This window comes from Nannospalax galili, unplaced genomic scaffold (genome assembly GCF_000622305.1).
Source record: "Nannospalax galili isolate Female #2095 unplaced genomic scaffold, S.galili_v1.0 scaffold15, whole genome shotgun sequence".
In the NCBI taxonomy this organism is placed as follows: domain Eukaryota; kingdom Metazoa; phylum Chordata; class Mammalia; order Rodentia; family Spalacidae; genus Nannospalax; species Nannospalax galili.
The window spans coordinates 5942423-5959617 of NW_008337322.1; the positions used below are offsets into that span (position 1 = coordinate 5942423).

General features: G+C 45.7%; 1 protein-coding gene across 1 annotated transcript in view; it reads right to left on the bottom strand.

Moving 5' to 3' along the window:
- Positions 1-315: 315 nt before the first annotated feature.
- The window catches only part of LOC115070249 (FH1/FH2 domain-containing protein 3-like), a 55156-nt gene continuing 38276 nt past the window's right edge, over positions 316-17195 (bottom strand). Inside the window, exon 2 of the mRNA XM_029563293.1 lies at positions 316-541. Within this exon, the coding sequence (XP_029419153.1) occupies positions 431-541 (111 nt within the window). The 3' untranslated portion in view covers positions 316-430. The remainder of the gene's footprint in view (positions 542-17195) is intronic.

A 17195-nucleotide genomic window follows, 5' to 3' on the forward strand; every position in this document is an offset into this window, starting at 1 on the left:
ATGTTAACTGACATAATTAATAACTTTTGCCCACTGTAATGAGTTGAAAAGATATATAGTATAAAACTACCAGAGTGTCTGCCAAGAAAATTAAATAGCAAGTAAATTATTAAAATCGGTGATTGAAACAGCTATTGTTCACAAAAGCCTAGAAAATACTGATTTAATTGTGAGACTTAGGTCTTAAAAAAATAATAATGCCATGTGCTCAATTAAACCATACCGGAAACTTTTCTTAAGCCAGGCTGACACCAAGGAGTTCTGCCGGGCAAAGTCCCTTGAGACAGAAAAAGGTCTCTAGTTACCACTGAGGACTCATAGGACTGTGAGTGAAGGTCAAAGCCATGGTAGTTTCTCCAAAGTATGCTGAGGCTTGAATGCACCCCCATTTTCAGGAAGTAGGGCCAGTGCGCTGGGACAGTGGTTGCACTTACCCCGTGTCATCCTGGAATCCTTCCAGTTCATCCCGCTGCTCTGCCAGCGTGGCCTCCAGATCCAGGTAGGCACCATTGTGAGACAGCTGCAAGGTACAGTCGTCAAGCTGCAAGAGAAAGAGCCAGTTAGGCCTGAGGTCTCCTGGCATGGGTACTGAGTACCTACAAGTCACCTTATCCTCCCTCGTGGGCTTTTAGATATCAAGAGTTACTCTGAATTGTGGTTCATAGCTGGAAGAGGGAATTCACTAGTGTAAGAACCCTGGAGCAGACAGAAGACAGCAGAGGACTGACTGAAACTGACCAAGCTGTGAAGCTTCTGAGGCTCCTGCAGTGGGTAGCATTCTACTGTATTGAGAATGATTATACTTAAAAATGCAGGCAAATTATTTTGCCAAACACTGAGAATAATATGATAGAAAGCTAAGTGTATAATTTCATGTTCTACTCCACAGGTTGGCAGGGAGGCTCTTGTAATTCATCAGTTGAGTTATGACTGTAGTTCCAAAATGAAATCTAGTAACTCATGCCTTAATCCCCGCACACAAGAGGCAGAGGCAAGAGGCAAGCCAGCCTAGTCGACATAGCAAGTTCCAGGCTAGCCAGGACTATACAGACCCCTCAGTGACAACAATAAAAAGATATTAGTCTCTCATGAAGAAGCTTGGCTTAGTACCCTCAACAAAACTCCACCCTGGCAACCTGCTCAGAGCTAGCATCTGTGATGAGGTGTTCATCTCTGGTAGAGACCTGAGCTTGCTTGACTCTGACCACCCTCAACAAGATAAAAGGTGTTTGTTCTTTACTGTTAATGTTTGGGAGAAAGACCTAGTTCGTGCTGGGTATGGCATGCACCTGTGATCCCAGCACTTGGGAGGCTGAGGCAGGAAGATTTCAAGTTTAAGACCCTGTCTCAAAAACTCAAATCAAGAAGGCAGGCAGGGAGACAGGGAGGCAGGGAGGGGAGGAGGAGGGAGAAGGGTAGTTAAACAATTTGAAGAGTTAATCCTATTTTAAACATGTCGTGTTCCTATAATAATAATTAAAGACATGCTGGTGAATCCCAGGTTTCTTGAGTAACATCTCATAGACAAATGACGTGATCTGAGAAAACATTTAAATATAGAATCTTATGGGCCAAACCCACTTTACTAAGGTGTCTGAGGTGGATGCCTAGGGTTTGTGGGGAAAGGTGCCAGGGAGCTGCTTCCCCCGTCATATTGAAGCAGTAAACAGGAAGCGATTCCTGCAGAAGGCGCCTCCCTAACCAAGGGTCTCCTGTGGACTGAAACTGGACTTTCTCACCCCTGTGGCCATGTGCACTGGCCCTTGAGCAAAGCTGAAACCACTGGCAGGCTGTTTGTGCGTTTAACCTCTACTGCAGGTGTTAACAAGTAGCGCTTAATTAGTGAGCCCTGTTTGTAGTTATCAACACGTTTACTTATGTCTAACCCATCAGCAGACCAAATGAACACCCTTTAACTACAAACCATTTCTTTTGTTCCAGCCCCAAGAAGTATCTGAGCTTAGAGAAAGAAGCTTCTGGATTAAGAGTCCCTACTTCTCCTCAAAAGGGTCTGAGTTGTTCAGAGGCTATCGGTCATGCTGCCTCAGGAGAAAGCCAGGAGTGAGGGGAAGCCCTGGGTACAAAGAGGCAGAACCACATGTAATGTGGGTAATGTAATATGATTCCCACCATGGTCCTGTTCCCCCACTGTTCTAGTTTGCCTTCAATTGCTGTGACAAAATAGTCTGAACAATAGCAACCTGAGAAGGAAAGGGTTTATTTGGCTTACGTTTCCTGGGTCACAGTTCGTCACTGAGGGAGCCAAAAGTAGGAACCTGGAGGCAGGAGCTGAAGCACAGGCCACGGAGGAGTGCTGCTTACTGACTTGCTCCTCTGGCCCCCACTCAACCTGTTTTCTTATACAACACAGGCCCACCTGCCCAGGGTTGGCACTGCCCACAATGGGCTGGGCCCTCCCACATCACTCAATAATCAAGAAGATACCCCACAGACATGGCCACAGGCTAGTCCAATGAAGGAAATTCCCCAACTGAGGTTCCCTCAACCCAGATGTGTCAAATTGACACTAAAGCGATCCAGCACATCTACCAACCAGAAGACACCTGTGTAATGGTTCACCAGGACACAAGGCTTCCCCGCCTCAAGGCAGAGACAGCTCTCAGACAATTAGGAAGTGATGTGCTTCGGACATCTATTGACTGTTTTAATGTAATTGCAACGTTCTATACCACAGTTTTTAATAATGATAACATTCAACTGACTCACAAAATTTCTGCAGATTTCATGATGGCCATTAGGAGCCACCCAGACCAGGGCTAGCACACAACTCCTGGCCCTCTTGGGTCAGCTGAGGCATGACTGTAGAAACAGCAGTGGGGACGGAAGGACTAAGATGCCCTGACCTGAGATTTGAGTCTGAGCCATCTCACATAAGCCCTGTGCCCTTCCCCCCAACTGGGATGGAGCAAGAGGCGTGTTGGTGGCCACAGTGTCTTCCTGGCCTAATGGCACTGGACAGCTCCATCCAGAATCTTCCAATTTTATTCCCAGCTTCCTGGATGGTCCCTGTGGCCTGCCAGGGATCTGCCTCCACGTGCTCTGGGTCAAGCCCCAAATCATAACAGGAAACCCCACAATCTTCCCAGCCTCTGAAAACAAGATCCCCAAGCCTCAATCTAACTGCCTGTTCCCACCATTCCCCTCCTCATATTCCAGGCATCAGTAAGTACCACCATTTCCAGAGCTCCATCTTAACAAAATTATATATGGGACACAGGCAGGGTACCAAGGAACACAGAACTGCTTCCTTCCCTCAGAAACACAGTTTCCTTGAGAAAGCATGACAGACAAATGGGGTGTAGATTAGGATCAGACTCCATTTCAATCCCGTCACAGTATGTGGGTGCTCCTCCTCAGGCATGCTCCTGTGACTGTCTTCAGTAGAAATTAGAATCTTCCATAAAACTACCCAAGTCCCCAGCCAGAAGAAAGCTATCATTTCTTCCCAGCCAAATGTTACCACCTTGATCCCCTAATTAAAGGGTGAACAAGCTCCTCCCCATCTGCACCTTCAGGGGCACATGTGGGTTAAGCCCAGAAGAAGTGTGTGAGGAGGAGCAAATTGGGTATCGACTTCCCTAGGGAGAGGCTGCCCTAGGGGACATGTGTACACAAAAGGGATCCTAACAGCATGTGGCCTGGGGAGATGCCAAAGGAATCAACACGCACTGCCTAAACCATTCCACGTCACGGGCCTAGCCTCCTCGTGGGACCCCAGACATGGGATTAATATTTAAACCATCTGGTGAGCCAAGAAGCAAGGATAAAGTGCTTTTAGGCTGGGGTGACAGTCAAATAGTCAAATATCCAAGACAGTCCAGAGCAGGGAAGGTCAGCTTTGGGTGTCATTTTATAAACTAACTGAGGGAGGGTCAGCTTTGGGTGTTATTTTACAAACCAACTGACAGATACCCGCTCTTCTCACTGCTGAGACAACAGCACTGTAAGGAGGGAAGGGTTTGCTTTGGCTCAGGGACATAGCACATCATGGCAGGGAAGACACAGAAGAAGGAAGGTGAGGCAACAGCACTGTAAGGAGGGAAGGGTTTGCTTTGGCTCAGGGACATAGCACATCATGGCAGGGAAGACACAGAAGAAGGAAGGTGAGGCAGTCGGTCACATGGCATTCACAGTCAGGAAGCGGAGAGCCGTGAATGCCAGTGCTTGGCCTGCTTTCTACTTTGCACTTCATTTTAAAACCCCAGTCACATTCAAGGCAAGTCTCCCCTCCTCAGTTAAACGCTTCTGAAAACACACATATAGATGCACATGGAGGTGTGTTTTCACGGTGATCCTAAATCAAGCTGACAACAAAGATCAACCATTGTGGTGCTATGGATGAAGGTTTCAACCTGGTCATTGATACTAACTAACCTTTACAAACTTCCAAAGGCAATGTGCAGAGGCACTGAGGAGCGGCCAGTTCTAAACATTATTATAAATATTCAGGCAGAAATAGCCAAACTTTCCCTACTCAGACACCTCCCTGCCAGACCAAGTCCCTGGCCGCCATTCCTGCTTAGGGGAGGCAACCTGATCCCCTGCCTTGGCATCTCATGTCAAATGTCCTCCAGGATGACTTAAGGGCCCTGGAATTTCCTGACTCCAACAATTTTCATGTCAACCCCGATCCCCTGGCAGCATGTCCCCTGAACTCCTTTCCGTGGCTGAAGATTTGGTGGCCGGGATGTTGTTGGGCACTTCAGGACTTAAGACAAAGCAGAGTCATGTGGGGAGTCAGCATTCCAGGGCCATTATGGACAGCGGTGATTAGGGAATTTAGGGACGGTGACAGTGGCCTGGCTAGAAGACTTCAGATCAGGTTGCAGCTGTCAACCTGTGGCCAGGATTCTGGCGGGGAGTGAGCTGCTCTGGGGGGAGTCAATCCCGAGCAACAATAAGGGTCCTTCTACAGCCCCTGAATCTGTGCCACTCTATCCCCAGGACAAAACATGCCATTTAAGCAAGCCCTGTTCTCTGGAGACAGAGAACACCCTCTGCTCTCTATACAGAGGCTACACAAAGTGACTCTGGGGTTCTTTTGACTAGTCCTACAAAGACACAGCACTCGGAAAGGGCAGGCTCACCGTTCCTGACAAACCTCAAACAAGGCTGATGTCACGTCTCAACTTACATATTCTTTCCCTCCCTGAGCCAGTGAAGCGATGTGTTGCTGGGGCAGTTTAATTAATGATTATTTGGGTTCTGGCAGCAAGTCTAGAATGAGTCTAGTCTAGGTAATAAAATTTCTGTGTAACCCTGAAATAGTTTTGCATAGACTCCTTCTATAAATATACATGGAGGATGCCCTTTAAACTAATTTTGGTAGTTGCTCAGAAGTGAGAAAATATCTACTGATTTAACAAGAGAAGAAAAAGCTTAAAGAAAAGCTCAAATGAGAACCACTCATTTGTGTCTGTTGATGGGATCCTCCCACGCTCGCATCCACAGTCTCCCCATGTGACTTTGGTACAACCACCTGGAACCCAGGCTGACCTATGTTTCACCTCTCAGGGGTGGTACCTGGTACAGCACAGTCAACACTTGCTGGCACACACTGCAGGGACTAGCCTCCTGTACACCATTCAAGACTCTGCCATTTGGTGAAGCCAATCTGGAACACCAAGCTCCAGATGACCCACCCGTTGAGGACATATACATGTGAGAGACCAGGAGAAGTCAAGGACACCTGCACTGCCCAGAGGACTCTTAAGCTTCTGAGAAGCTTGATGGGTGTACATTTAAGTCAATCTCCTCTCCCCGTGATCTGCCACTGTAGCCCACAGCAGACAGGTAAGGCAACTTTCACCATCAAAGTACTCAGAATCTGGTTGGGTGGTGGGTAAGAAGCTGGCCCTACAAGTTGCCCACTGAACATCCATGACATAGCATCTCAAGCAGAAATGGCCACCAAATGCTCAGCCCTGAGATGGGGCACGAAGCGCACACATCTAACCCTTACCTTCCCTCTTGGAGCTAAAACTCCCACTGGGGACAAAGGATATCAGCAGGTGCTGAGTACAAGAGGCCTGGAGTACCACAGAGTTAGGGAACAGTAAGCCCAGAGCCCCTCCCAGGGAGGTGTGAGAAATCAGGACTGTAGTGAAGCCTGGGGCCTCCAGAGCACGTTCCACATTACTCCTCTCATGCACTGAGAGTAAAATGATGGTACTGTTGGGGCTTGAACATGAAATGTTCACAGGCTCCTGGGTTGGAAGGCGCGGTCCCCAGATGGTGGTGGTGTTTTGGGAAGCTGTGGGTCCCTTAAGAGGTAGGGCATAGCCGGAGGAAGTCAGTCACTGTGGGAGGGCCTCGAGCCCCATTTCTCCACTCCACTTCCTGACTGTCCAGTTATGAGGAAGCTCCAGCTGCCACAGCCAGGAACTAACTGTCCGCACTGCCTTCCCCACCATGGTGGATTATGTCCATGACATAAATATTTTCTTAAGTTGTTTTAGCAAGATATTTTATCACAGCAATAAGAAAAGTAACTAACAGAAATCAAATTATGAGGAATTTCTAGCACCATAAGCCCAGAACCCGCTTTCTGACCATCCTGGTTCCAGGCCCACACACCAGTTTGCTCCTGGCTCAGAGACCAAGGTTTGAGCCCTGGCTCCAACCAGGACTGAGTCCATGGTGAGCCTCCTTAGAGTCACTCCTCAAGTTCATGACAGCTCCCAGTGACACAAAAACAGTGTGTTTCAGTTGGTCACTTATAGTCAGCTGCACCCATGTTCACCTCATATGGTATCCTGTTGCTAGGCAACCATGATGCTTGGACATCCTTAAATGTACTTCCTTCTAAAAGTGGCAGAGACAAGAAACTGGACTCAGATGACCAACAAGAGAAGTTAGAAAAGAGAGTTCTCCTATGTCCCTTTCACACTTTCTAATTAAGGCAACACAAAAACACCTTGGCTTGGTCACTCAGACTTCTAGGGGCTATGATCCCCAATAAGAATCAAGGCAGAGGGACAAGGCGGGGACTTCACTCTGGGCTTCTGCCCACTTCCTAAAGCTACAGTATCATTAGTCTGTAAACTGTACACACTCCTCTGTAAGCACAGGTGGCCCTCTGTATCTAAGGCTTTCTCATACATGAATTCAACTAACCATGGATTATAAATATTTAGGAAAAAATTACAACTGCATTGATGTCATATTTTTGTCCCTGTTGCCTAAACAATACAGAGTAACAACTATTCACATAGACAACATGGGTTATAGACAAGCTATACCATTTTGCCTAAGATACTTGAACATCCACAGATCTGGGCATCCAAGCAGGTCCTCTCACTAGTCCCCCATGGCCTGACTGATGACAGAAACATGCATCTCATAACTAAAAAACATTTTCATGCAACAATATAACAAAGTTTATAGATCTAGGAAACACTGGTAAATTTTGTTAAGAGAAAGACCAAGAGATTGAATTACATGCTATCAGAAGAAAGTTAGTCCTGTGGACTAACCCCAGCAAATCGCATGACTCTTTACATCCCTGGGGACCCATACAGCCTCTTGAGAGTAACTGTACCACAGCTACTTGGACAAATGCTTCCAGGTGAAATGTAAGGATATTTTTGAAGCTCTAACATTTGGGAATTAGGAAATAATATGAGTGTATTTTACTTTGAAAGTGGTTGGATTTTACTTCCTTGGAAACCTAAGTTACGTTATTTGTGGCACCAACCTAAGCAAGTATGGCCATGTTCTGAAGCTGATTTGGGCAGTTTCCAAAACAAGCCCCAGGTTTTATTTTAAACTCACAAAAGAGCATACGGCTCAGCAACCAACGATAAGGACTTCTGCCAGGCTCTGAGGGAAATCAAAGGCAGCAGCCTCAGGGAATGAAACAGGTAAACAGGCAAATGTTTGAGCCCTTTTTAAATGCCCTACTATCATTAAATAGCCAAAGGTATAGTGAGCGTTTCACCTGAGAACGTTGGAATGCACTGACTCAGTCTACAGTGCCTTGTCCCAAGATCTATATTATTTGATCCCAGTGGAAATAGAGTCAGCACTTTGTTGGGATACTGCTGGTTTGTTTGGGGTATTCTGTTTTGCTGTTTTGAGACAGGGTCTCACACTGTAGCCCAGGATGACCTATAAATCATTATGAAGCCCAAGCTGACCTCCAACTCACAGCAATCCTCTTGCCTTCACAGCTGGTCTGTGGTCCCAGGTGCCTCCTGAGACCTGGTCTGTCTGGCTTTAGACATGCTCCTAAAGTACAGCAGAGAACTCTTCATGTGAAAGAGAGAATAAATGTCAGATATCCTTAATCCCAGCACTTGGGAGGCTGAGGCAGAAGAATTTCAGATTCAAGGCCATCCTGGGCCACACAGTAAGACCCGGTCAAGAAAGAGAAAGGGGGTAGGGAAACAAAGAGATTTCTGTACATCATATATATATATATATATACATGTATGTGTGTGTGTATACATATATATGTATATATATATATATGTATATATGGCAAAGAACTTGCATTATAACACATAAGGAACTCTTTAAGCTAAACAATAAAAAGGCAAATAACCTAACCTGAAAATGGACCAAGGATTTGAACAGTGATTTCTGCAAAGACACACACATGACCAACAGTAGATGAAAAGATGCTCAAAATCATTAGTCAGAAGAATTCAAATCAAAACCACAAAATGTCACTTCACATTTATTAAAAGTCTTTATTTTTAAAATACAAGGAACAAGCTGACAAGGAACCATCAGATAGTGTGGAGAAGAGGTAAAATGATGTAGTCACTTTGAAATTTCTGGAAACAAACTCCCTCCTCCTCCTCTTCCCCCTCCTCCTCTTCCCCCTCCTCCTCTCCCTCTTCCTTCTCCTCTTCCCCCTCTTCCTCTTCCTCCTTCTACTCCTCTTCCTCTCTTCTCATCCTCTTCCTCCTCTTCCTTCTCCTCCTCCTCCTCTTCCTCTTCCTCTTGCTCTTCCTCCTCTTCTTCCTCTCCCTCCTCTTCCTCCTCTTCCTCTTCCTCCTCTTCCTCCTCCTCCTCTACTTCCTCCTCCCTCTCCTCCTCCTCCCCTTCCTTCTCTTATTTCTGTTTCTCCTCTTTCTTGGTCAGGCTTCTGGATATACTAGATCACTTTTGATTATCTATCATCATTGCTTATACAAACATTTAGAGAGTCTAGATGATGTTCTCCTCCACTGACTGTCTTCCTTACTGTTTTGGAACTTGGAAGACAGATCATCTTAATCCAATTCAGAACTGAGCTCACTAAAGCTACAGTCCAGTCTTTGTACAGCATACTCCTGTTAGCTTTTACTTCTAGGATGTAATCTTTATGGGTGCCAATTGAATGCCTGGAATGTTTCTTGGGATACATCCACCTTGGTGAGACCTGGTATCCATTTTATCCTCCCTAGTACTATGAAACTGCCACCACAATGCTTAACTGCTCAGCCTCTCACCTCACTTCTGCGGGTTCTGCAGCTGCCACTCCTGAACTGGTGAAGGCAGGAAGATAAGAGCCAACAAGGACCTCAGACACGGTGAGGGCAACCTCATCTCAGAGGTCAGACACGGTGAGGGCAACCTCATCTCAGAGGTCAGACATGGTGAGGGCAACCTCATCTCAGAGGTCAGACACAGTGAGGGCAACCTCATCTCAGAGGTCAGACATGGTGAGGGCAACCTCATCTCAGAGGTCAGACACAGTGAGGCCAACCTCATCTCAGAGGTCAGATGATGCAGTGAGGCCAACCTCATCTCAGAGGTCAGACACAGTGGGGGCGTCCTCATCACAGGGGTCAGACACGGTGAGGCCAACCTCATCTTAGAGGCCAGACACGGTGAGGGTAACCTCCTCACAGGGGTCAGACCCGAGAGGGCAACTTCATCTCAGAGGTCAGACATGGTGAGGCCAACCTCATCTCAGAGGTCAGACACGGTGAGGGGACCCTCATCACATCACCTTTCTCTCCCACATCTTGTCCTGTCAAGTATTAGCTTCTGTGATCAGTCTCTAAACCTTCAAATATATCTAGGCCAGAAGTAGAAGCCCAAACATGCCAATTTTACAGATAAAAGCATTCACTATTTACTGTTACGAACTACTACTCAGTCACACAAAGTAACATGACCCATTTAGTCCTCATAGACTCTTAGGCAACGCCTGTTCTTACTCTCATCTTTAGCTGCTGTGAAACTATGGAGCCCATGCCCACAGAAACAAATGAGGTCACACACCTTGGCCAGGGACACAAGTGAAGTCATGACCCAAACAACATGGCTCCTGTAGACCATGTCTTTAGCTAGCAGAAAACAGAATAGAGAGAGAAGAAAAGCCAAAGAGCGAGCTCTCCGTGTCTAGGCTTCAGAGATTGACACACAGAGAACCAAAGACAAAGCACGAGGCTTCAAGGGCAGCTCTGAGAAGGCCGAGTGAGACGCAGATGGTGGTAGCTCTCATCTCACATGAGCAGGGCCCCTCCTGTCAGCTGTAGCCTGTGAACATTAAAGATCTTTGTGCTCGGTCTGCACTTCTGTTCTGTACACATTCAGCGAGCACACGCTCTGGCCCAAGTGCCCCCTACTTATTTGGTCTGACAAGATGAAGCTGTACAAAGCACTCACAGCCAAACTTAGTCACCAAATTGAACTTAACACTGAACACCCAAACTCTGGAAAAGCCATGCAAACACACACACACACACACACACACACACACACACACACACACCCCAACTCTTCATCAAGTTTACAAGGAACTTCCAATATTTTATTGTCGTATTCTTTATAACACTTGTTATTCATTAAAGGGAATATACCAACATGTATAATATAAAGAAACTAGAAAGCATTTGGAAGAGTTAGCGTACAGCAGAATGAAGAGTTCCTGAGAGGGGAAGACCTGATGTACAGTATGTCACGGATGTGAGCCACAAGGATGACGGGTCCAGCTAGAACAGGATGTATGCAGTGTCACTCAGGCAGGCTACATCGCCTGTGATATAAACTGAAAATGTGAGGCCTCGGAGTCAAAAGGCAGGAAGAAGGTCCTCCTTTCACCCTGGTCTCTCTTTCCACCTGTCCTGTTGAGGTTTCTTTAATCTGCTATTTGCTGCCACCCTCCCATGGACACAGGGCCACTCAGCGGGCATACATGCACAACCTCAGGCACCTGCAATCCCAGCTCCTCCACTCAGTACATGGATATGTGTCTAACCCTAACCCTCTCTATGTCGCACCCAGAGCTCTGCTGGGAAGAGGGCATGGTGGGCATGGGCAGCTGATACCCTATCATGGGAAGTAGAGAGGCAGGGCCAGGGTGCCAAGACCCAGAGCCTGCCCCACTATTCCATCAGCCTTTCCTTCCTTGAAAGGTACAATTGTGAAAATAAAACAAAGAATTTCAAGACTGTGGCTGCAGATTCCTAAACCCCAACGAAGGTCTCCTTGGCAAGTACGTGCCTACTGTACCCGCTTTGGCTCCACACCTGATGCTGGTTGTGGAGTAGCACGTAACACAGTCTGTGAGTTCCAGATTGTTGAGTCAAGATCAACCAGTACATGACAAGCTCTTCTGATCCCCTTACATTCCCTCCTAATAAGGTGTGTAGAACGTGACTTTGAATCCCAAACCCTATTGCCCAGATCTCCACCATCCCTTCGGTGGTCCTCAAACTTCAGTGTGCACAGAAGCCTCCTGGAAGGTGTTTACAATGCAGATTCTTGAGTTACCCTCCAGTGTCCAAATTCTGTGGGTCTAGGTAGGGGTCTATGTATTTCCCACCAGCACCAAGTGAAATGATACAAGAACCTTGGACTCCACTGTGAGGAAGGGGACAGAGCTAACATTTCAACTTCCTGGGGAAAGAAACAAGCCAAGGACAGAATGCAAAGCCCTAATCGCAGAACTTGTCCCTCTTCTCCCAGTCCTGGCTCTCCTCTCAACTCGACCGCATGTCCATATGGGTTCTTCCCGATGAGCAAGTATGTCTCAGGGGCCAACTGTGGGTCTCGGGCCAACATCCCAGCAAAGATGCGCTGGGATCCCAGGAAACAAACAGGCCAAGATTTCAGCTCCACCTGGCACCCATGACTGGAAGACCCAGAGGCAGAAGTCACACCTCAGGGCGAGTCCAGCTGGCTGCTGCTGCACACTTCTAGGAAACGCTCTCAAGAATTCTAGAGGGTGAGTTGCCTGCTAGCCAGGAAATCTGAACACATGAGCCAGTCGGAGCATCCCCAGAAGAGAAAAACAGCCTTGGAACACATTATCACAGCCAAAACAGAGACTGGCAGACATTGGGGTGCTAGTGGCAGCTCCCCACCTTGGCCAGCATGGCCTTTGAGAATAGTTTTGGTTAGCTGCCAATAGTTAAGATAAAGAGAAAATACATTAAACTCCAAGTTCCAAGTCCTCAGAAGAAAAGATGTAGAGACCCCCGAGATTCCCTTCCCCAGGCTAAACACATAGCATCTACACATGCTACCAAAGTCTTATGACCACCTGCCCGCTTGGCCACTGTGTGCTGTATGTCCAGACCACGGCTCAGGAGATGCAATAGTTCCTTTATCTTCAGATACTATATGACTGAAGATGTCTCTTTGTTTCTTTCTGTAACACTAATGCTATGTACACTCAACCCTTCTCTACAACCAAGCAAGTTCAAAATCAGCAGCATGAAGTCAGCTGTGTATTCTATTCCCTCGGTAATTCATTAACTATATGGCCAGACAACTCTAGCTTAGTGATCAGCGGAAAGCCTGCTACAATGCACCTCTGCTCACAGCAGCGCCTGAAGTGTGTGCTTTCCCGAGATCCCCCAAGCCTCAGTGCTCAGGCCAGCTCGCATGGCCTGCCCTCTCTCCTCATTTACATCTGCCCCCAAGTAGCTCTGTGGTGAGATGCAGGTCACCGTTTTCAGAACCGTTTCACAGTGACCCCTTCCCCAGTTAACATCATCAGTTACAGGACCAGGAAGGGTTGTCACCAAGCCCTGTCCACTGTACCCTCTGCTATGATTTTTTTCAATCCAACTGAAAAAACCCATGCACTTGTAAAGGACAGACTGAACACTTTTTCATTAGGAGAGAGCAAAGAAGGGGAAAGCAATAAGAAAGCAAACATGCCCTTACTCAAGAGCAGAATGCTCATCTCTGGAAAGTTCTCTCCTAGGTTTCAAGGCGTGGAGGGATGGCCCTTCCAAAGAGCCACATTTGGAGGACGACTAAAGTGAAACACCTCCACTTACAATTCCATACGCCTCCAAGTAAATGTTACCTGGGGTGGGGGGTGGGGAGCAAACAAGCTTTCATCACTCAGACACGGTGGGAGATAACAGACTCTTAGGGGATGATTCACGTTTAAGGAAGCTTTGAGCAGAGCTCGGCCTCATCCAGGCCTGGGCTGTTTAGGGGCCACACTCACTAAGCACCGTGCACACTTCTGTGACTGAGAGTAAAAGTTATCAGCCTGTGACTCTAGAAACATTCTGAGTTAGTTCACCTGAGTGTCTGCAGAGTCTCACCTTTGATACAAAACTAACATTGGATTTAGGATTGCTGAGTGTTAAGTTTTTTTATTTACTTTTTTAACTTTTAAAAAATTTATGGAGAATTTCATACATGTATATAATGTGTTTTGATCAAATCCACACCCACTCCCTCCCATCCAACTCCTCCCATATCGTACCATCACTTTTTTCTGATAACTGTGTACTTTTTTTTTAATGGAACTTTTTTGCTACTCTAACATTGCCCCCTCCGAAGAAGTAACCCTAAAATATTTTAGGGGATAAAAGCTCCCAGATACTTTGGACATTTTTGGCCTTTGGAACAGAGTATGTTGCTAAGAGGCCCAAGGATATTTTGACTTTTAGCCAAGAAACTGGCTACTTTTCTATGGGGTCTTTTTACCCTAACTGCCTGGCCAATTCCTACCTCCTATTCTTATCACGCTATCCTCTGAAAAGGTTACCCAAATTGCCAATAGGGAATCGGGATGCAGACTGCTCTGGCTTCTTCCATGCTGAACAGGGACTCAGGGTCAAGCAATTGGGGTACCCCCTTCAGTGGGTCTATCTAAAAGACTCCTAAATTGCATAACCCTTATCTGTAGGGAGAAAAGAAAGTCCTTGACTGGTGAATAGGAGATGTGAAGGAGAAGTAAAGGCAAGAGTAGGTAATGTTACAAGTTCTAGATAGGGAACCAGAAAAAAGTCAGAACAAGGCACATATCAAACGTTCATATCAAAATGCATTGGAATTTCTTGATGAGAGCTTCCAAAAGCATCCCTCTATTGGGCTCCTCCCCATTTTTCTTTTGTCTGCCAAGGCTGGACTCGAGAGTGACGGACTCAGGATTTGTTTTCAGGCACTTTGATAGCTATTGGGAGTGGCTAGAATCAGTGTCAGTTCCCTCTCAAAGGTTTCTAGACAGAGGGAGAAAACAAATTTAGCCATCATTTTAGAATAGTGGCTAAATTTTGTCTTGTACCCACTTGTAGGTAAGTGTCTCCCTTACGTACAAGTGGGTACTACAGTATTGTAGAGCAAGGTTTGAGGTCTTACATCTGAGCAGCACTTTGTGATTAGAAACAAAATCATCATTGAGATATAATTGTCTAAATAACATTTTATATGGACTTAAGTCTAATGTCTGAGAAGTGTAATCCCTTGAACTCTTAAAGAAATATACTGTGGACTTTACTCTTTGGTTATACTTTCCTTTTGGGTGTTTAAGACCATATAATTGGCCCAAAAAAACCAATTTATTTTTACTCTTAAGTTCATTGGAGGATCTGTTCCTCAGGGATCATATGGGCTTGGGAGGAGCCCCTGGCTCCTTTCTTTTACCATCTACGTAAAGATAAGTCAAAGGACCTGCTCAAACGTGGCTGGCTTCACTTGGAAACATGGAGGAAATATTTCCTCTGTGTTTACCCTCCTCTTTGTAGACTAGACACTGGTTCAAGTCCATCTCATGGGGTCTCCATGGCCTCCATGAACAAGAGGACAGGTGGCTCACCACAATTAAAGGACATTTTGAGAGATGCTCCATAGTCCCCTAGAACTTAGTCGACCTTAGAGGGAAAGGAACAAAAAACTGGTTTTTAAGTCCCTCTGACCAGATTAATATAGGCCTCAGAGTATGGCTGTTAGACATCCAAATGGTTAGTTCTACCAGTCTGGTACTTTTAATTACCATGTGCTATGTAGATAAAGCTTGGACAAACCAAACATTTTCTGATAACCCTTAACTAGACATATATTTTGTTCCTTAAACTAGTTGACTAAACTGTGACCTTAGGAATTTTAAGATTATGTGTATATTATTTTTGTCTCATCCTTTACATATCATAACAAACCTACACAGACCTTCATCACTTGCTTAGGCTTTCTATGGGGCTGTTGGTGTTTGATCGGGTTGCAAGAATTCTCTTCCTAGGGATACTAAGCAGGGTTTATCCCCTTTTAAGGTTCTGGTATCAAACCAATGTCTGATTAAAGTTTTCCTGGGGAACCAATGAATTTACTGAGCTTACTTACAGAGATGTCTGAGGGGTTGCTGAGGTGTATGAATGACCCGAGGGTGTGCACACTGGAAAGCCTTTACCCAGCATGGATCAAGCCTTTTCTTCCTGGCCTTTCCCAGATTGTATACTTTAGTCCTCCCCAAATCCAGGAGACCATGTGTGATGAGGGCCAAATTGCATACTTCCATACTTTCCATTTGGCTGGGAAGAGTGGTTGGATACTCCGGTCAGAGTCCAATGACCCTGCTTGCCCCTCCTTTAATGAAGGCGCACAACCATCAACAAGCCCAATTGTGATGATGTTTAGCAAGCAGGCACGGCTGAATTTGTGATGATGGTAGTTATTTCATGAAGAGAAATAAGATACTGCTGTACAGCATCATCTTATTAAAAGAACATGGAATTTAAAAGGATTTGGTGCTAGGATCCACAAATGAAGGGGAACATACATTTTATGTTTTTCCGAGTCTGTGTTACTTCACTTAGTATAACAGTTTCTGGAGCCATTCATTTACCTGAAATTTTCATTATTGGTTAAACTTTATTAATATTGTGCATATCTGTATATGATGTGTGGAGTATACCTGTGGTGGTCAGAGGAAAACTTCATGAAGTTGGTTCTCTCCTTCTACCTTTACATGGATTCTGGGACTCAACGTCAGGTCACCAGGCTTGCACAGGACCTTCTCTATCCACTGGGCCATCTCACCAGTCCAGAATGAATGAAAAATTTAAAACTACATATTTTACTGTGAAATTTAAAATTTCAGATTCTCCTCTGTAAGATTTAAATCACTCTCCGTTATCTTATTGAAATCCAGAGATGCTAAATTTCTAGCTAAAACACAAGCTACGATGTTGGCATTTGAAAAGAAAATCGGGCTTGAGGTGAAGCTCAGTAGTAGATCTCGCTCAACAAGAGCAAACTTAGGGCTGGATCCCCAGAACTGTTAAAAAATTAAAAATAATAATTGTAGGGTTGGAGAGATGGTTCAATGGATAAAGCACTGGCTGCTCTTGTAGATGACCTGGGTTCTGTTCCCAGCACCCACATGGCAGCTAACAACCATCCGTAACTCCAGCTGCAGGGGATCCAACTCCTTCTTCTGACCTCTGTGCACTGCATATTGCACAACATGGCTACAGTTATGTACACACAGGCAAAACACTCGTACACATAAAATGAAAATAAATCAATAATAATGATTAATAATAATAATAAGAGAATAGGTTCCAAAATCAGAACCCTTTTTCCCTTTGCAAAGCGATGTCACATGCCTGTAACTCCAGCACTCATGGGGCTGAGGCAGGAGGATTGGGAGGTTGAGCCCAGTACAGGCTACCTAGTGAGACCCTATTGTAGTTGCTTTTCTTATTGTTCTGACAAAATACCTAACAGAACACCTTAAGGAAGGGTTTACTTTTGCTCACAGGAGCTGGAGGCAGCTGATCACATGCAGTCAAGAAGCTCAAAGACGAATGCTGATGCTAAGTCACTCTCCTTTGCATCCAGTACGAGATCCTAGCCCTTGGAATGGTGCCGCGCACATTGAGGGTAAGTCATCTAAATTGACCCTCCATAGAAACTCCTTCAAACATGTCCAGAGGCTTGTCTCCTAGGTGATTCTAGATCTTGTGATGCTGATAATCAATACTACCCAT